Below are 21,307 nucleotides of genomic sequence, written 5' to 3'. Positions count from 1 at the left end.
ATCCACTACACCCATTACTCTACATATTCACCCCTTCATTCCCCACACCCATTACTGAGGAGATTTATATCTCGCCCATTCATCCCTCACTAACCTAACTTAGCCTTACCTAGCTTAACATCACTTAAGTTAAAGTAACCTAGCTTAACCTAACTCAGCTTAACCTAACTTAGCTTAGCCTAACCAAACTAGCCTAAGCTAACTTAACCTATCCTCGATAACGTTTTTAGAGAAATTTTAACTGCTTAATTATGTAATAAATATGTGAGGTATGTGTGGTGTATGTTGCATGTCTCACTAACATGTATGTTGCATGTCTCACTAACATGTATGTTGCATGTCTCACTAACATGTATGTTGCATGTCTCACTAACATGTATGTTGTATGTCTCACTAACATGAATGTTGCATGTCTCACTAACATGTATGTTGCATGTCTCACTAACATGTATGTTGTATGTCTTACTAACATGAATGTTGCATGTCTCACTAACATGAATGTTGCATGTCTTACTAACATGTATGTTGCATGTCTCACTAACATGTATGTTGCATGTCTCACTAACATGTATGTTGCATGTCTCACTAACATGTATGTTGCATGTCTCACTAACATGTATGTTGCATGTCTCACTAACATGTATGTTGTATGTCTCACTAACATGAATGTTGCATGTCTCACTAACATGTATGTTGTATGTCTTACTAACATGTATGTTGTATGTCTTACTAACATGAATGTTGCATGTCTCACTAACATGTATGTTGTATGTCTTACTAACATGTATGTTGTATGTCTTACTAACATGTATGTTGCATGTCTCACTAACATGTATGTTGTATGTCTTACTAACATGTATGTTGTATGTCTTACTAACATGAATGTTGCATGTCTCACTAACATGTATGTTGCATGTCTCACTAACATGTATGTTGTATGTCTTACTAACATGAATGTTGCATGTCTCACTAACATGTATGTTGTATGTCTTACTAACATGTATGTTGCATGTCTCACTAACATGTATGTTGTATGTCTTACTAACATGAATGTTGCATGTCTCACTAACATGTATGTTGTATGTCTTACTAACATGTATGTTGCATGTCTCACTAACATGTATGTTGTATGTCTCACTAACATGTATGTTGCATGTCTCACTAACATGAATGTTGTATGTCTTACTAACATGAATGTTGCATGTCTTACTAACATGTATGTTGTATGTCTCACTAACATGTATGTTGCATGTCTCACTAACATGTATGTTGTATGTCTCACTAACATGAATGTTGTATGTCTCACTAACATGTATGTTGTATGTCTTACTAACATGAATGTTGCATGTCTCACTAACATGAATGTTGCATGTCTCACTAACATGTATGTTGTATGTCTTACGAACATGTATGTTGTATGTCTCACTAACATGTATGTTGTATGTCTTACTAACATGTATGTTGCATGTCTCACTAACATGAATGTTGTATATCTCACTAACATGAATGTTGTATGTCTCACTAACATGAATGTTGTATGTCTCACTAACATGAATGTTGTATGTCCCACTAACATGAATGTTGCATGTCTCACTAACATGTATGTTGTATATCTCACTAACATGAATGTTGTATGTCTCACTAACATGAATGTTGTATGTCTCACTAATATGTATGTTGTATGTCTTACTAACATGAATGTTGCATGTCTCACTAACATGAATGTTGCATGTCTCACTAACATGAATGTTGCATGTCTCACTAACATGAATGTTGTATGTCTCACTAACATGAATGTTGTATGTCTTACTAACATGAATGTTGTATGTCTCACTAACATGAATGTTGCATGTCTCACTAACATGTATGTTGTATATCTCACTAACATGAATGTTGTATGTCTCACTAACATGAATGTTGTATGTCTCACTAATATGTATGTTGTATGTCTTACTAACATGAATGTTGCATGTCTCACTAACATGTATGTTGCATGTCTCACTAACATGAATGTTGTATGTCTCACTAACATGAATGTTGCATGTCTCACTAACATGAATGTTGCATGTCTCACTAACATGAATGTTGCATGTCTCACTAACATGAATGTTGCATGTCTCACTAACATGAATGTTGCATGTCTAACATGAATGTTGCATGTCTTACTAACATGAATGTTGCATGTCTCACTAACATGAATGTTGCATGTCTAACATGAATGTTGCATGTCTTACTAACATGAATGTTGCATGTCTTACTAACATGAATGTTGCATGTCTAACATGAATGTTGCATGTCTAACATGAATGTTGCATGTCTAACATGAATGTTGCATGTCTAACATGAATGTTGCATGTCCACTGCGGTGAGCACAGGTGTGTAGGGTTCTTGCAGCACCAAAGGGATGAGATGTAGTCACGGTTGATCCAAGGCGAGCGTGCCTCGAAGTCCTTGGATCTAGAGTGCTTCACTATCATCAAGGAACTTCCCTTGAGGGGCTGCTTCAAGGTGGGTGCCCTGATGCTGGAGATGGGCTCTATATTCAAGGCTCTGGAGCTGTTCCTCTCCAGCCGTTCCTGATTGCCTTTCATTCCTAGGCTGTGTATGACCCCTACCGGTTTAACGCATCTCCATGATTGTAATAGTTATAAGTAATAATAATAATAATAATAATAATAATAATAATAATAATAATAATAATAATAATAATATACAATATGGACAACAGCCTCTTATCTTAAAGATAGCCGCTGATTGCCCTTATCTTGTTTCATGATGACGTCACCATCTTTATTCCGAATGAGCGAAACTTGCGCGAGACGCTGCGGTAAGCAACACTTCACACTAGGTGGGCCGCTCCACCACCACCACTGGTGATGGTGGTGTTTTGTCAGGAAACAAGTGTCTCCTGAAACGGGTCTTGGTCGGAGGTTGACCCGTCAAGTGGTTAAGCATCAGCTGGTCTGCCGGAGTTAAATCCCAGCCCGGTGGCCTGGTGGCTAAAGCTCCCGCTTCACACACGGAGGGCCCGGGTTCGATTCCCGGCGGGTGGAAACATTTCGACACGTTTCCTTACACCTATTGTCCTGTTCACCTAGCAGCAAATAGGTACCTGGGTGTTAGTCGACTGGTGTGGGTCGCTTCCTGGGGGGACAAGATTAAGGACCCCAATGGAAATAAGTTAGACAGTCCTCGATGACGCACTGACTTTCTTGGGTTATCCTGGGTGGCTAACCCTCCGGGGTTAAAAATCCGAACGAAATCTTATCTTCTTATCTTATCTTAAGTGAGAAGGGGAAAAAAATAGATGAAACTGGGTGGGCTGTCTCCGTGTAGTTATATTTTACTATGTAAAGTAGTGCGAAACAATGGTGACTACATAGTCGAGTTTTATGATGGTCCCAGATGGCCCTTGCATTTCTCAGGTGGGCCTAACATGGTCCTAGATAGTCCTAACATTGTTCCAGATGGTCCTAATATAGTTCCAAATGGTCCTAACATTTCCCAGTGGCCGTAAGATGGTCCCAGATCGTCTTAATATTTTCCAGGTGGTCGTAAGATGGTCCCTGATGGTCTAAACATTGTCCCAGATGATCGTATGATGGTTCCAGATGGTTTTAAGATGGTCCCAGATACTGGAGAGGCTCTACTGCTCCTGGGTATAGAGAGAGAAATAAGAAAACTAATGCAGAAAATCTTTAATGTCTCTGGAAAGACTTTAGAAGCCTTTGGCTGTTGTGAAAATTCGGTTATGGAAATGCTAAGGAAACAAAGTGTAAAGTTTGGTGAGATAGTTACCACAAGTGAGAGAATAATTATCTCAGTAGCGAGAAGAGTGAGGGACCCCCCCCCCTCCTGACTCTGCTAGTGTAGGGGTAGGCAGGAGCAGGAGGAGGATAAAGGGCACAGAGAGTAGGAGGAGGAGGAGGAGGAGGAGGAGGAGGGAAAGGAAGATAAGGGAAGGAGGAGGGGTGGGAGTATAAGAGGAAGATAGGTAGGAAGAGGAGGAAGGAGCAGGAGGGGTACCAGCAGTAGGATTAAGAGGAGGAAGATGGAGGTAGAAAGAGGAAAGACGAGGGAAGTAGGATGAGGACTAAGAGAAAGAGAAGGATGGTGGGGGGGAGAAAGAGGATGAGGGTAGGTAGGTTGTTTTGAGATTAGAAGAACACTTTGACCTGGTAGATCACTCAGTGCTCCGAGCAGTAAAATAATATACACAACATACGAAAGAACATCAAAGATAACTTGAAGAAATAAAGCACAATTATTAGCATGAATAAAAAAACGCAAATAAATATCGTCCTGCAAAATTAAAATAATCACCATCAGTTTAAAATCCCATTAAATTACTAGTGGCAAATTCTTCAAAAAGCTTCCCGAGGTCCCAACAGACACCCCGGTAATTATAAAAGCCATGACAATAGTGGAAAGGCTTAAGTCCTGGGCAAATATTTGAAATGTGTTGCACAGTTAGCTGCACAAGTTACATAGAGGGAAGGAGCACCTGCAAACAGGTGACTGTAGTTGAGATGTGTGTGTCTGATCCTCAGTCAACGGAGGCTCGTCTCATAGTGACGATTGCTGTTGAGGGAGGGCTGCTGAGCACTGTGTAGTTTGCTTCTTGTCTGTAGGGCCTACCAGGCCCGAGGAAGAGGAGGAACAGGAATAATGGAGAGTGCGTCTGGACATGTATAAGTGAACGGTAGTGATGCGTTACTCGGGACCACAGCTCCCTTGTGTCCCCCCCCCTCACACACAACCTTTCTTGTGGCCGGTTTTAGTTCTGCTGTCGTAGCCCCCAGTCTGATAAGCTAGGCTATTGCTGCCAGGGTCTGTAGGTCCCCAGAGTCATCATAACCTGACAAATGAGTCATCTTCCGCAATAACAGGTACAGTTTCCTCTTAAAAACATCTACTTCTGTTCTGGTAACACTGCTTATATATACTGGTAGTGAGATGAAGACTGGTCGACAAGATAAGTTGATTTGCTGTTGTCTAAATGTTCTTATAAGAGAAGTGGTCAAGTCAGAGTGTAGATTGTGGATCAAACCCTCAGGTATTGTTAATGCAAGACCTGCCACGGAGGGGGGGGGAGAAGTCTTTAGCTCAAGTATTTTCATACTCCTCAGTGCATCATCAGGAGCTATGCAAAGTTGCAAGGCAGCAGCTGAAGGAGTGAGGGGAAGTTTTCCTCAGAGTAGCGCAGTGCGGGTTGTCACCTGACGCAGCCTCTCAGAGACTACGGCAGGTGTCAACCCGCACTGCATTACTCTGAGGGAAAAAAACTTCCCCTCATTCCTTCAGTTATTATCCTGCAACATTGTACAGCTCCTGATGACGCTAAAGGTCCCCCCCCTCCCGTGGCTTGTCTTGCATTGTTAAGATTGCCTGTCTGCGATTGTTTACATATTGTTAATGTATAACTGTCTTTCTACCCGTTTATGGTTCTGTTAACTAGTTTGATCTCTCTTTAATTTTTCTTAGGAACATTCATTTTTATGCATTTCGATGCATTAATTTGGGGTTAGGTTGCTCAGGAGACTTTCCTGTTGTCTGTCAAGTGCAACTATGGTTACACAAGAGGAATAACACGGGGAAAACAACACACAGGGAGCTGGCTTCATGAGTTCTTCCAGTCAGTTGTTGATCAGCTAGGCTGTGGTATTTGTTACTAGCACCAACAGCATGACTACTCACGCCATTAATCAGGAGGCCCGGTCTAGAACATGGTAGAGAGATGAATCAGAATTCCTACAGCGTGGGTATTCTGCTTCGTGTGTGTGTGTGTGTGTGTGTGTGTGTGTGTGTGTGTGTGTGTGTGTGTGTGTGTGTGTTAGTTACCCTTTTGTTCTAGGCACATGTCAATTAGACACTAGGCCTGTTGTGTGTGTGTGTGTACTCACCTAGTTGTACTCACCTAGTTGAGGTTGCGGGGGTCGAGTCCGAGCTCCTGGCCCCGCCTCTTCACTGATCGCTACTAGGTCACTCTCCCTGAGCCGTGAGCTTTATCATACCTCTGCTTAAAGCTATGTATGGATCCTGCCTCCACTACATCGCTTCCCAAACTATTCCACTTACTGACTACTCTGTGGCTGAAGAAATACTTCCTAACATCCCTGTGATTCATCTGTGTCTTCAGCTTCCAACTGTGTCCCCTTGTTACTGTGTCCAATCTCTGGAACATCCTGTCTTTGTCCACCTTGTCAATTCCTCTCAGTATTTTGTATGTCGTTATCATGTCCCCCCTATCTCTCCTGTCCTCCAGTGTCGTCAGGTTGATTTCCCTTAACCTCTCATCATAGGACATACCTCTTAACTCTGGGACTAGTCTTGTTGCAAACCTTTGCACTTTCTCTAGTTTCTTTACATGCTTGGCTAGGTGTGGGTTCCAAACTGGTGCCGCATACTCCAATATGGGCCTAACGTACACAGTGTACAGGGTCCTGAACGATTCCTTATTAAGATGTCGGAATGCTGTTCTGAGATTTGCTAGGCGCCCATATGCTACAGCAGTTATTTGGTTGATGTGCGCTTCAGGAGATGTGCCTGGTGTTATACTCACCCCAAGATCTTTTTCCTTGAGTGATGTTTGTAGTCTCTGGCCCCCTAGACTGTACTCCGTCTGCGGTCTTCTTTGCCCTTCCCCAATCCTCATGACTTTGCAGTTGGTGGGATTGAACTCCAGGAGCCAGTTGCTGGACCAGGTCTGCAGCCTATCCAGATCCCTTTGTAGTTCTGCCTGGTCTTCGATCGACTGAACTCTTCTCATCAACTTCACGTCATCTGCAAACAGGGACACCTCGGAGTTTATTCCTTCCGTCATGTCGTTCACAAATACCAGAAACAGCACTGGTCCTAGGACTGACCCCTGTGGGACCCCGCTGGTCACAGGTGCCCACTCTGACACCTCACCACGTACCATTACTCGCTGCTGTCTTCCTGACAAGTATTCCCTGATCCATTGCAGTGCCTTCCCTGTTATCCCTGCTTGGTCCTCCAGTTTTTGCACTAATCTCTTGTGTGGTACTGTGTCAAACGCCTTCTTGCAGTCCAAGAAAATGCAATCCACCCACCCCTCTCTCTCTTGTCTTACTGCTGTCACCATGTCATAAACTCCAGTAGGTTTGTGACACAGGATTTCCCGTTTCTGAAACCATGTTGTCTGCTGGTGATGAGATCATTCCTTTCTAGATGTTCCACCATTCTTCTCCTGACAATCTTTTCCATGATTTTGCATGCTATACATGTCAGTGACACTGGTCTGTAGTTTAGTGCTTCATGTCTGTCTCCTTTTTTAAAGATTGGGACCACATTTGCCTCAGGCAATCTCCCTGTTTCGATAGATGTATTGAATATTGTTGTTAGGGGTACACATAGCGCCTCTGCTCCCTCTTCTCAGGACCCATGGAGAGATGTTATCTGGCCCCATTGCCTTTGAGGTATCTAGCTCACTCAGAAGCCTCTTCACTTCTTCCTCTGTTGTGTGTACTATGTCCAGCACATGGTGGTGTACCCCACCTCTCCGTCTTTCTGGAGCCCCTTCTGTCTCCTCTGTGAACACTTCTTTGAATCTCTTGTTGAGTTCCTCACATACTTCACGGTCATTTCTTGTTGTCTCTCCTCCTTCCTTCCTTAGCCTGATTACCTGGTCCTTAACGGTTGTTTTCTTCCTGATGTGGCTGTATAACAGCTTCGGGTCAGATTTGGCTTTTGCTGCTATGTCGTTGTCATATTGACGTTGGGCCTCCCTTCTTATCTGTGCATATTCGTTTCTGGCTCTACGACTGCTCTCCTTATTCTCCTGGGTCCTTTGCCTTCTATATTTCTTCCATTCCCTAGCACACTTGGTTTTTGCCTCCTTGCATCTTTGGGTGAACCATGGGCTCATCCTGGCTTTTTCATTATTCCTGTTACCCTTGGGTACAAACCTCTCCTCAGCCTCCTTGCACATTGTTGCTACATATTCCATCATCTCATTAACTGGCTTCCCTGCCAGTTCTCTGTCCCACTGAACCTCATTCAGGAAGTTCCTCATTCCTGTGTAGTCCCCTTTCCTGTAGTTTGGTTTCATTTGTCCTTGCCTTCCTGCTTCCCCCACCACTTGTAGCTCTACTGTGTATTCGAAGCTCAAAACCACATGATCGCTGGTCCCAAGGGGTCTTTCATATGTGATGTCCTCAATATCTGCACTACTCAAGGTGAATACTAAGTCCAGTCTTGCTGGTTCATCCTCTCCTCTCTCTCTTGTAGTGTCCCTTACGTGTTGGTACATGAAGTTTTCCAGTACCACCTCCATCATCTTAGCCCTCCATGTATCTTGGCCCCCATGTGGCTCCAAGTTCTCCCATTCGATCTCCTTGTGGTTAAAGTCGCCCATGATCAGGAGCTTTGTCCTGCATGCATGAGCTCTTCTGGTCACTGCAGCCAGTGTGTCAACCATCGCTCTATTGCTCTCATCATACTCTTGCCTTGGCCTCCTGCTGTTCTGTGTTGGGTTATACATTACTGCAATTATCACCTTGGGACCACCAGAGTGAAGCGTTCCCGCTATGTAATCACTTTCTTCTCCGCTGTCTCCTCTCTCCAGCTCATCAAAATTCCATCGGTGTTTGATCAGCAATGCCACTCCTCCACCCCCCCTGTTCCTTCTGTCTTTTCTCAGGATCTGGTATCCCGCTGGAAAGATGGCATCTGTTATCATACCTGTAAGCTTGGTTTCTGTGATCGCTATGATGTCTGGTGATGCCTCTTTGACTCTTTCGTGCCACTCCTCCCACTTGTTTGTTATTCCATCAGCGTTTGTGTACCATACCTTCAGTTTCCTTTCCAACACTGTGGTTTGGGGGCCTGTGGGGGTGGGAGACCTGGTAGCTTACTGTGGGATTCTATGGTTGGGGGTTGGGTGGAAGCTGTGGGTATGGATTGTATTGTGTTGGGATGGTGTGATAGGTTGTGGGGTTCTGAGGATAGTTGTGTGTGTGCTTGCCCTTGCTGCCCTGTTCTACTCTGACCTCTGCTGGTTCCATTCTTGTCTCCTTTCCTAGCTCCTTTCGCTTTTTTGTCCTCTCCCTCAGCTGCTTTCTCTCTGTTTGTGTTCTCTGTCTAGGAACACCTTCTTGTACTCTTCCGAACTTTTCAACCATGGTTTCTCTTGGAGGATCCTGTTCCGCACTGTTTCTGTCCTGAGAATCAGCTTGATCGGTCGGTTTCTCCCCTTCAAGTACCCCCCTATTCTCTGAAAATTTACAATCTCATCCATGTCTTCTCCCCCTATTTCCGTGATGATTTTCTCAATCTCAATCTCGCCGTCTTTCAGTGTGTGTCCTTTCCTCTCTCTCCCGAAGCCCATGGATAATCACTGATTTTGCCCTTTCCTCCTCCCATTGCCTCTTCCTCTGTGACTCTGGTTCCTGTCTGTATGTGGTCATTTTCTCCCTTGATTTTTCCAGTGGCTCTTGATAGCATGGTTGTGCCTCAGCATTCGACCTATCTCCCTCTCCATCTGCTCTTCCCTTCCACTCACTGGCCCTTCTTTGCAGGCTGATATGACCTTAGCATAATTCATATCTCCTTCCTTCCTGTTCAGCCTCTCATCATCGTATGGTGTGTCTTCTCTGGTCACTACCCCTGAGACTTGCTTCAGCCTGTTTACCTCAAATTCTAGGACCTTTACCCTGGCTACTGCAGTTTCGACTTGTGCCTCCCATTTTTTCGTCTCCTTCTCCAGCCTCTTTTCCCATTTCACAGAGAGCTCTTTCTCCATTTTTTCAGAAAGCTCTCCTAATTTTCTCTCCCATTCTTGCTCTATCCTTTTCCACTGTTCCTCCATCCATTCCTCCCTACCAGTACCATTGTCATCTGATCCCTGATTCCTGCGAGTCCCAACCATTTTTTTTTTATGAAAGAGAGAGAGAAAGGGAAAAGGAAAAAGGGGGAGAGAGTGAGAGATAGGGAGAGAGAGAAGGGGAGCCTAGAAGGAGGGGAAAAGAAGGAAAAAGGGGGAGAAAGTGAGAGAGGGAAAAGGTAAGAGAGAGGGGGGAGTGACAAGGGAAGAGAGAGAGAGAGAAAAGAAGAGGAAGAGAGAGAGGGAGAGGGAGAGAGAGGAAGAGAGAGAGAAAGTGAAAGGAAGAGAGAGAGGAAGAGAGAGAGGATGAGAGAGAGGCTGAGAGAAAGGGGGAGAGAGAGAGATATAGAGAGAGAGAGAGAGAGAGAGAGAGAGAGAGAGAGAGAGAGAGAGAGGAAGAGAGAGGAGAGGAGAGGGAGAGAGATGGGGGGGGGGAAAGGAAGGGTTATAGGGTCACTTCACAGGAAGGTGTAAATCCTGTATTTGTGTGTGTGTGTTAGTTAGTGTCTATATATGTGTGTGTGTGTCTGTATGTGTGTGTTTATGTGTGTGTGTGTGTCAGTATGTGTGTGTGTGTGTGTGTGTTTATGTGTGTGTGTGTGTGTGTGTGTGTGTGTGTGTGTGTGTGTGTGTGTGTGTGTGTGTGTGTGTGTGTGTGTGTGTGTGTGTGTGTGTGCTACAGCTATTCAAGTGCCTAACAACAGTACTGTTCTCACCAAGTGTGCATGCATATGTTTATGTAAACAGTCCTTATTTCCTACGTATGTACTACATATGTATTGCATATGTACCCGATCTCTTGGTTCCCACTGTAGTCTTATGCGTTTAAAATTACGTTCAAAAATAAATACACTAGGCTTCGCCTATATGCCGCTACCTCTAAATTCTATTAAATGCCAGTAAATGCTGCTTATTCTAACTCTGATAGCTCGAGGAGAGTGACCCCCAATTCCAGCTAGAGACAGGTACTATTGACCCCATACAACTCAAACTAGGTGAATATTACTTGCGGCTGGCAGTGCAGTAACGTTGCTGGTAGGTCCTGTGTCCCAGAAGTTGATGTTTGATGCTTCTCGGTAATTTTTCCACTAACTTCCTGTTTGCTCTATATTCTCTAGCTCTTCTAATTTTTTTCACTCACTGTATTTACTGACACATCTATACATATCTCTTATCTCCCTGGTCTTGAGTCGCACTTATTCTTCAAAATAGCCCACTGCGTTATTATGGCAACACTATTTAGGCCTGACACAACCGTTCACCCTTCCAACGGCCTCCACTAAACACTCAGCAACTATTTCCTTTGTTTTCTTTTCTGTGATTACTTATATTTCCTTTTTTCGGGTCTTAAGTGATTATATGCACTCTCATGCGTGCACACGCCTATATCCCACACTCTATTCCTTATGGCACAGTCAGAAATTATCACCAAAACACGAGCTCAAACCGCGTGACTCCTCCACGAGTGTGTGTGCGTGTGTGCGTGTGTGTGTGTGTGTGTGTGTGTGTGTGTGTGTGTGTGTGTGTGTGTGTGTGTTTGTGTGTGTGTGTGTTTGTATCACTGGCATGGCGTGTGTCACCGCTCAGTGACAGGTTCCTTCAATATTGTAGACACAACGAAGTGCAGAAATCTCATTCCCATCATCATGTAAATTTACACCCGTGTTCCCTCTCTCCCCTTACAAATGCCTTTTTCCTATAACTATCACTTGATGGTTTTGGGGTCGTCATCGCCTCCTCGACCCGGTCGAAGACCAAACTTCCTGATTCCTGTTCTCATTAGTCAAGCTAATGGTATTAGCAGCATTTAGTCAAACGTAGGCACCACATCACGGCTGATCAGGAAAAGTCTAGAGGAACTCGTCACGTTTCTTTTATTAATAATTTAAGATAGCCTTCCCCTCGAGTCATTACCCAGGGAGGGAGGAGGGTGAGAGAACCTAACTTTCGTCCTTCTTACCTACCTACCTACCTACCTACCTACCCTGGATCGCTTAAAATCCCATGTAACTACTCTCAACACCTTCAGAAAGTACAACTTTTCCCCAAGAGTCGATATCATGAGGAAGAACTTCCACTTAACTACCTGGGGAAGAACTATCTAACCACCCAGGGAAGACCTTGCCAAACTGCCCGGGAAGAACTACCACTTAACTATCCTCTAGTGTTTACGATTTGTAATTCAGGAGCACAAAACACCCGTAAATTCTGTGTTAACATAATGTCTAGTTACAGATGGTAATACTGGTGGTAATATTAGTGGGACAGCATCACTAGACGCTGGATGGTTGACAACATACACAGGTACTGTCAGCATAGTTGCTGATCCCCTACATTTGTTGTATAGCTTATCTGAGTATCATAGTTAGCACCATCCATATGTTTTACATACACGACCCCTTTGCTAGGCCTAGTTACTATTTTATATGACGTCACATAATGCAGCATGAGTGCGTGTGACGCGCTACATCGGCCTCAGTCCACACATAGGTCTACAACAGGCAACAGGGCAGTTTGGGCCCTCTCCCTACACACTCTGCAATATAGTGTTACCATCCAACAAGTGTGTTTATCTCCAACCTTCATATCTCCTACGAACCCGCCACCACAGTACGCCCTGTCATATGCTGCATTTTGGCAGCATTAGTTCAGGGAAACCGGCAGGCCGGACTTGAGTTGGAGATGGGAAGTACAGTGCCTGCACTCTGAAGGAGGGGTGTTAATGTTGCAGTTTAAAAAATGTAGTGTAAAGCACCCTTCTGGCAAGACAGTGATGGAGTGAATGATGGTGAAAGTTTTTCTTTTTCGGGCCACCCTGCCTTGGTGGGAATCGGCCGGTGTGATAATAATAAAAAAAAATAATAGTGAGTTTTTTCCTTTTTGCTTCACGAACGCGTAAGATGACAGGTTAATCTCAGGGACTTGTATTTGCGTCCACTGTAACATACCTTAACCTTTCCGACCACGGAGGTCTGGTTTGCGACCGGGCAGTTGGAATTATCTGGGGAAGATAATCCCCAGAACCACTTACCAGAAAACAGATATTGGTGCATACACAAATAACCCGTACATAGGAGAAAGTACCTAATGACGTTTCGGTCCGACTTCGACCGTTGGCTCCTTTACCTTCGTGTGTTACTGTGACTTGTAAATGGTCCAAGTCGGACCGAAACGTTGTCATAAGCTTCTTTCTCCTATGTGCGTGTTGTTTGTGTATTCCGGTTACGGTATTGTGACTTTTTGTTCTTAATAGCATATAGTTGAACTTGGTAGAACTCAAGGTACGACATACAGTTCCTACTGTACAAAACGACAAGAACAGTCAACCTCGAATGTCAGAAACTAGTACCTGAGATAACAAAGCAAAATATAACTCAATACAAGAAAATTAAAATATGTGGTGTGTGTCAGTGCGGAAGACAACGCTAGCCACACGCCGCAGCTACGGAGAGAAAACACGAGCAAGTTGAGACACGGTATACGTGCATTTGAAAAGGGAATCGCAGGTAAGATCAAAACTTACACAGTGCGCACGTTGTGGGACGATGAAGAAAAGGTAACTTTCGCCAGTACGAGAGGTGACCCCAAGACTTCCAGGCTGTGGTAATGTGGGCCGTGGACTCGCTTCCCTGCTGACCCCCTCTGACCTCACGTGACCTCCGACCGACCCCCGCCATCACACTTCAAGCTGCAGGTGTAGCTGCAGGGTTTAGCGCAGGTGTGACATTCGCTTTAACATGGCCCTGGAGGCATAGCTTCCGGGGCGTAGCACAAGATACAACACTGCCTTACAACACCACTCTGCGAGTGTACCTGAAAGTACACTTTCTTTTAAATGCTTAATGGTGATACATTCCAACTCTTTAGATACGAAACTAATAAAAAACTCAGCACGAACACAGAGCACAAAACACAGGTAGACCATTTCGTAGAACGGGAAAAAAATGTTAAATGTTATAATGATGTCAGATGATCTATCGTATAGAGAACACAAAGCAAATGCAACAAATACCAGGATAATGATAGTGTGAATTATGATAATTTTTAAAATAGAGAAGTCAATGATGATACTATTCAAATACATTGTCCTCTGAGTCTGGAATATTGTGCTGTACTCGCGGCATATTTCAAGGCAAGAGAGATGTCGCATAGAATAAACAAAACATCTGAACTACTGGGATCGCCTCCAAGCACTTGTCATGTACTCTGGAATAGAGATGAGACACCTGATAATAATGAAAAGTACTTAGTCATATCCCCAATCTACAAAGTATCATAACAACTTACTAGTGTGCAAGGTAGAGCTGGAAGTGTAGGATAAACACACTGAAAAGCAGGAGAGTATTAGGAACAAAAGAAATCAGGGTCCAAGACTCTTCAACCTGCTGCCAACAGATGTCAGAAATTGTCGAGCAAGTGTCGAAGTTTTAAAGCCTGGCAGATCTGGCACTTGAAGCAGGTTTACCAGGTTGTGATAGTTATGCAGGCCTGCGGGCCGTTAGTAGCAACAGCCTCCTTGATCAGGCAGTCGTCTAAAAATTCTAACCTCAAGCCTTGCTGTGAGGTTAAAAACACTCTTGAAACCAGTCACAGGCACTCACAAATCTCACGATAACATTTACTCGGCACATTTGCCGAGTAAATGGCAGGTTTGGAACCCATGAGAAATCAGTCCAGGCCCATACTTGCACCAGTGGTACAGTCCAGGCCCATACTTGCACCAGTGGTACAGTCCAGGCCCATACTTGCACCAGTGGTACAGTCCAGCCCCATACTTGCACCAGTGGTACAGTCCAGGCCCATACTTGCACCAGTGGTACAGTTCAGGCCCATACTTGCACCAGTGGTACAGTTCAGGCCCATACTTGCACCAGTGGTACTGTCCAGGCCCATACTTGCACCAGTGGTACAGTCCACGCCCATATTTGAACCAGTGGTACAGTCCAGGCCCATACTTGCACCAGTGGTACAGTCCAGGCCCATACTTGCACCAGTGGTACAGTCCAGGCCCATACTTGCACCAGTGGTACAGTCCACGCCCATACTTGCACCAGTGGTTCAGTCCAGGCCCATACTTGCATCAGTGGTACAGTCCAGGCCCATGCTTGCACCAGTGGTTCAGTCCACGCCCATACTTGCACCAGTGGTACAGTCCACGCCCATACTTGCACCAGTGGTTCAGTCCAGGCCAATACTTGCACCTGTGGTCCATTTCAGGCCCATACTTGCATCACTGGTCCAGGCAGGTCAGTGCTCGCATCACTGGTCCAGGCCAGGTCCATACTCGCACCACTGACTGGTCCATTCAGGCCAGTGTTACACCTCTGGTCCACTCCAGGCTCATATTCGCATCACTGACTGGTCAGTGCAGGCCAGTGCTCACACCACTGGTCCAAGCCAGGCTCATACTCGCACCACTGGTCCAGTCCAGGCCAGTGCTCGCACCACTGGTCCACGCAGGCTTAGTAAGATTCATTCAACCAGTTATATATTTGTATACACAGAGGTTAACGTGGGTCTGACGCTGGCCACAAATACAAATTATTATTGACAAATTCCCCAGACACATTCCAGCGTTGAGATGTATATCAAACCTCTGTATGGTCGAGAAATATATACCTAGTTGTGTGACACTAAGCCGCTTGCGTGCGCCAGTGGTCATTATTAGTCTTCTATTTTCACCAATGGTTGGCCCAGGTCCTAGGCCGGACTTCGGGAGTAGGAAGACTCTGGAAATCAAGAGAGGTAGTTGAAAAGTCGGGGACCTCTGACACTTATCGAGTTTTATCTTAGTGTACTTGTTGCGCCTCTGCTTTTTAGTGGAAATATTTTGCACCGTCTGCCAAGTCTCTTTTTGAGCTGTTGCATATGCCTCTTACCCACTAAGTCTCTTTTTGTCATACGGAGTGATTTCTCTGTTCAGGTTTGAGACCAGTCCTTCCAGGATTTCCCAGGTGTATATTATGTGCCTTTCTTGCCTACGTTTCAAGGAATACAGTTGAATGAAGTTCAACCGTTACCAGTAATTCAGATGCTTGATTGACTGTATACGAGCAGTGAAAGTGCTCTGCACGTTCTCCAGCTCAGAAATCTCGCCTGTCTTGAAGGGGACCGAAAGTATACAGCAGTATACTAGCCTGAAGAAAACAAATGGCTTAGAATATCATCATTGGCTCAGCATCTCTTGTCTTGAAAGTTCTGATTATTCTCTATCATTTTCTTTGCAGTAGCAATGGCAGCATTGTTGTGATCCTTGAATGTGAGATCTTCCGAAATGGGACTTTCTCGCTCATGGGACTTTCACTCCATTGAATTATTTGTCCTGTACTCCGTTAGTCTTTATTTCTTACATTCTTCAATACCGGAGCAATTGAAACTTGTCCTCGTGAAATTTCATATTGTTTGAGGCTCACTGGAAGATTTGATTTATATCCGTCTGAAGTGTCGCTGTGGCTTCGACGGCCAACTCTCTCTTAGGATAGTAACAAGTTGGTAATAATAGTAGCAACTTGATAATGATAGTAGCAAGTTAATATCCTATCCTGTGAGAGTGTACAGCGAATCTTCAGGCGGATATAAATCAAGTCTTCCAGCGAGCCTCAAACAATATGAAGTTTTTATGATGAAATCAGTAAATAACCAAACAGTTGTAATGTTTTATTCATCACACACATAAATGTATTCATCTTCTTGCAGGTTTCCACCTCTCCGGGACGGTGATGTGTACTCGGAGCTCCGTGGGTCCTCTCGCCGCTGCTGCCACCACCACCACCACCACCACGGCCGTCGACTCCACCACCACCTCCACAACCACCTCCACCACTACCACCACCACCACCACCAACACCACCTCATCCACCAACACGGCCCCACAAAAGTGCCAAGTCTCCATATCTTTCGACAGGTAAGACGCCATTCTGAGGCGAGTATCTTTTCAGGTGGGTTTTACCGCCTAGTTTTTCGTGTGCACTCTTGGCTGACCCCTTCTTCGACCCTCACTTTCCATATTTCCTCTACCCTGACCCTCTTGCCTCTGCCTAACCTCTTGCCCTCTCAGGGCTGCCCAATATGCCCACCTCACGAGCCAGACATTACCCTATCCTGGCCTGGTTCTCTTCTGCACCAACTGCTGCTGAAGGAACAGCTGTGGTGGCCCAAGTAGCAACAGAAGTAGCAACGGCTGCAATAGTATCAACAACACTGTTCGACCCATACGGTTTTAACGCTCGTTTTCGAGTACATATAGTAATTATAGTATTAACAGCAGCAGCGGTTGAAATAGCGGTAGTAGCAATAGAGGCGGTAGTATTAAGAACTGAGGCAGTTTAGCAGCAGCAGTATTTGTAGCGGTAGTGGAAATAGTAATAATAGTAATAGTAGTAGTATGGACGGTACAACAGCAAGAGTGACAAAGAAAATCTTTTTGTTGCTATCTTGTGTGAGGGGAAAGATTGTAGATGTGGTGGATCACCTACAAACAACCACTTGTTTCCACTTGCACTTCACAACTTGCACACACCACTTTATACAAGCAACCACAAACCACTTGTTTCCACTTGCACTTCACAACTTGCACACACCACTTTAACAAGCAACCACAAACCACTTGTTTCCACTTGCACTTCACAACTTGCACACACCACTTTAACAAGCAACCACAAACCACTTGTTTCCACTTGCAGGCCACAACTAACGCAGCACATTTCTAAACTGACGGAAATGTTAAGTCTTACATCATATGATGAGATAACAACCAAGTTGTAGGCTGTGTGTGTATACTCACCTAGTTGTACTCACCTAGTTGTGGTTACAGGGGTCGATTCATAGCTCCTGTCCCCGCCTCTTCACTGGTTGCTACTGGGTCACTCTTCCTCCTCCATGCACTTTATCATACCTCTTCTTAAAGCTATGTATGGATCCTGCCTCCACTACATCACTTCCCAGACTATTCCACTTTCTGGCAACTCTGTGATTGAAGAAATACTTCCTAACGTGTGTGTATTCACCTATTTGTGGTTGCAGGGGTCGAAACTTAGCTCCTCGCCCCGCCTCTTCACTGATAGCTACTAGGTCTCCCTGCTCCATGAGCTTTATCATACCTCGTCTTAAAGCTATGTATGGTTCCTGCCTCCACTACATCACTTGCTAGACTATTCCACTTCCTGACAACTCTGTGACTGAAGAAATGCTTTCTAACATCCCTTTGACTCATCTGGGCCTTCAACTTCCAATTGTGACCCATTGTTTCTGTTGTTTCTGTGCCCCCTCTCTGGAACATCCTGTGTGTGAGAGAGAGAGAGAGAGAGAGAGAGAGAGAGAGAGAGAGAGAGACAGACAGACAGACAGACAGACTCGAGTGTGGAAATGTTCGTATAGCATAATATCAACGAAATAAAGTCAGATAATCAATTGAAATTGCTGGTCCACAGATGGCCCGAACTCCATCCTTTTTCCATATTTGTATTTCAATTGAGCTGTTGTAAGCAACAGCTCTTTGCTTGTAAATAAAGTTTGGAGTCTTTAACCTAACCTTGTAAAACACCGTGTTAAAAAGAGAGAGAGAGAGAGAGAGAGAGAGAGAGAGAGAGAGAGAGAGAGAGAAAGAGAGAGGGCACTTCCCACTCTCATTAACCTGGCATAAGCGTCACTTTACCAGTAATTCTGTATTCTCCATACTTTCATTATTAGTATGATAAACAACTATATTCTCTCGTATGTTTGTATGCAGTTTTTAACCCCATCCCCCCCCCCGGTATATTATTTGCCGGAATTATAAAGTGGTGATTAAGTGGAGTATAAGTAGTGTAAAGTGTTGTGTCGGGAGGTGAAGTGGGAGTTCTCACACCCCCTGGTATGTTAGAATTGAGAATTGTTTGGTCGTTGTTTTGTGGTCTGGTTGAGTATTGTGTGCTTCATTTAGAGTACCGAACGTTGTTTTAGGGTAGCTTTCGTTTTAGGCTACTTAGCGTTGTTTTCAATTAGCGTTGTTGTAGGCTAGTTAGCGTTGTTTTCGGGCAGTTAGAGTTGTTCGTGTGTTGCTAGCACAGTTATCACCACCAAGATGGCGGTGGTCGCTGTGCCGCGTATTTTATACACCAAATTTATATTGTACTGAACATCGTTTCGTGCTGTTGTTGTTAGTGACTTAGTGTTTTTAGTGGCTGATTAGCTGAGGTGGCCTCTAGCAGTCTGTCGTCAGTGATGTCTGTTGTCAGTGCTTCTGATTGTCGTCAGTGCTGTCTGTTGTCAGTGCTTCTGATTGTCGTCAGTGCTGTCTGTTGTCAGTGCTTCTGATTGTTGTCAGTGCTGTCTGTTGTCAGTGCTTCTGATTGTTGTCAGTGCTGTCTGTTGTCAGTGCTTCTGATTGTTGTCAGTGCTGTCTGTTGTCAGTGCTTCTGATTGTTGTCAGTGCTGTCTGTTGTCAGTGCTTCTGATTGTCGCCAGTGCTGTCTGTTGTCAGTGCTTCTGATTGTTGTCAGTGCTGTCTGTTGTCAGTGCTTCTGATTGTCGTCAGTGCTTCTGATTGTCGCCAGTGCTGTCTGTTGTCAGTGCTTCTGATTGTCGCCAGTGCTGTCTGTTGTCAGTGCTTCTGATTGTCGCCAGTGCTGTCTGTTGTCAGTGCTTCTGATTGTCGCCAGTGCTGTCTGTTGTCAGTGCTTCTGATTGTCGCCAGTGCTGTCTGTTGTCAGTGCTTCTGATTGTCGCCAGTGCTGTCTGTTGTCAGTGCTTCTGACTGTCGCCAGTGCTGTCTGTTGTCAGTGCTTCTGATTGTCGTCAGTGCTGTCTGTTGTCAGTGCTTCTGATTGTCGCCAGTGCTGTCTGTTGTCAGTGCTTCTGATTGTCGCCAGTGCTGTCTGTTGTCAGTGCTTCTGATTGTCGCCAGTGCTGTCTGTTGTCAGTGCTTCTGATTGTCGCCTGTCTGTTGTCAGTGCTTCTAATTGTCGCCAGTGCTGTCTGTTGTCAGTGCTTCTGATTGTCGCCAGTGCTGTCTGTTGTCAGTGCTTCTGATTGTCGCCAGTGCTGTCTGTTGTCAGTGCTTCTGATTGTCGCCAGTGCTGTCTGTTGTCAGTGCTTCTGATTGTCGCCAGTGTTGTCTGTTGTCAGTGCTTCTGATTGTCGCCAGTGCTGTCTGTTGTCAGTGCTTCTAATATAGTCGTCTGTAGTCTCTGAGGTTGACCCTGACGTGAAATATTTGTACCCTCTTCGTAAATGGATGACAAGTGTTTGCACTCTCTGGCACTCACTGGCATCCCCTGGCACTCATTGACCCCTTCTGGCACTCACTGGCAACCTCTGGCACTCACTGGCACCCTCCTGCATTAAGCAAATTATGCTTATCAAGATGGTTTCTTATATTATCAGCTATAATTGACTAATAATTAAGTCCTTTCTAAAATTTTCTCTTGTACTTTTAAAGATATATTTTTTCATTTATGTTAATGTAAAAATTAATAATTTTGTCCAAAAGAACCTTAGAAAACTTACCTAACCTTATTATAACAAGCGTAATTTAATTTAGCCTAATCCAACTAAATATATTTTAGATAAGTTTACACTCGCTAGCAACCTCTGTCACTCGCTGGCAGCCTCTGGCACTCACTGGCACCCTCTGGCACTCCTTCCAGCTTCTAATATCTTAACTGCTGTTCCTCGTCCCTATTATGTTTTCACGCCGTCATTCATTATTCCTCACCCCCTCCCTTCAATAATGTCTCCCAGACCGTGTGCAGCTCTCCTAGCCTGCCCTCTTTCTCTCTCTCTCTCTCTCTCTCTCTCTCTCCTCTCCTCTCTCTCTCTCTCTCTCTCTCTTCTCTCCTCTCCTCTCCTCTCCTTCATTAACTTCACTCTTTTGATTCCCTTCTTTTCCTCCTCCATTGCTTTCCTATCTTCTTTTCAATTCCTACGTTCCTTTCATCCTCGATGTAATCTCTTCCTTTTGGTTTGCTCTCTCTTCGTCCACTCTCTTCGTCCCCGCCCTAACCTAGTCAGTCATTTCTATCCCTTTCTTATTCTTCCTATTCTCTTGTGTCGCCCTTCTTGCCTCATTCTCTCTCTCTCTCTCTCTCTCTCTCTCTCTCTCTCTCTCTCTCTCTCTCTCTCTCTCTCTCTCTCTCTCTCTCTCTCTCTCCCTCCCTCCCTCCCTCCCTCCCTCCCTCCAGGTTTCCTAGGCCTCTTCCCTAGACACTTAGTTACCTCCGACCTACTAAATATTTTGTGCAGGAGGATAGAACAGGAAGCTATCCCATGATCCTCTCTCTCTCTGTGTGAAGAAGAGGGATGGGGGAATCAGACCCATTGCAGTTGGAAACACTCTTCGCCGTCTCGTTGCCAAAGCAGCAGTGAGAAACATTCGCCACACCAACTGGGCTTTGGGGTCTCTCAAGGCAGTGAAGCTGCAGCTCATGCGGCAAGGGCCTACATCAGGGACCTACCAGAAGACAAGGCCATAGTCAAACTTGATTT

The 21,307-nt window shown here is 44.8% G+C and overlaps 1 protein-coding gene across 1 annotated transcript in view; it reads left to right on the top strand.

Annotated features, from left to right (window-relative positions):
- Positions 1-21,307, top strand: part of LOC128684558 (zinc finger SWIM domain-containing dorado) — a 627,263-nt gene that overhangs the window by 505,288 nt on the left and 100,668 nt on the right. Inside the window, exon 2 of the mRNA XM_070095740.1 lies at positions 16,541-16,748. Within this exon, the coding sequence (XP_069951841.1) occupies positions 16,541-16,748 (208 nt within the window). The remainder of the gene's footprint in view (positions 1-16,540; positions 16,749-21,307) is intronic.

This window comes from Cherax quadricarinatus, chromosome 4, assembly GCF_038502225.1.
Source record: "Cherax quadricarinatus isolate ZL_2023a chromosome 4, ASM3850222v1, whole genome shotgun sequence".
In the NCBI taxonomy this organism is placed as follows: domain Eukaryota; kingdom Metazoa; phylum Arthropoda; class Malacostraca; order Decapoda; family Parastacidae; genus Cherax; species Cherax quadricarinatus.
The sequence above is the reverse complement of the archived record's forward strand: the minus strand, read 5'-3'. Positions and strand labels throughout refer to the sequence as shown.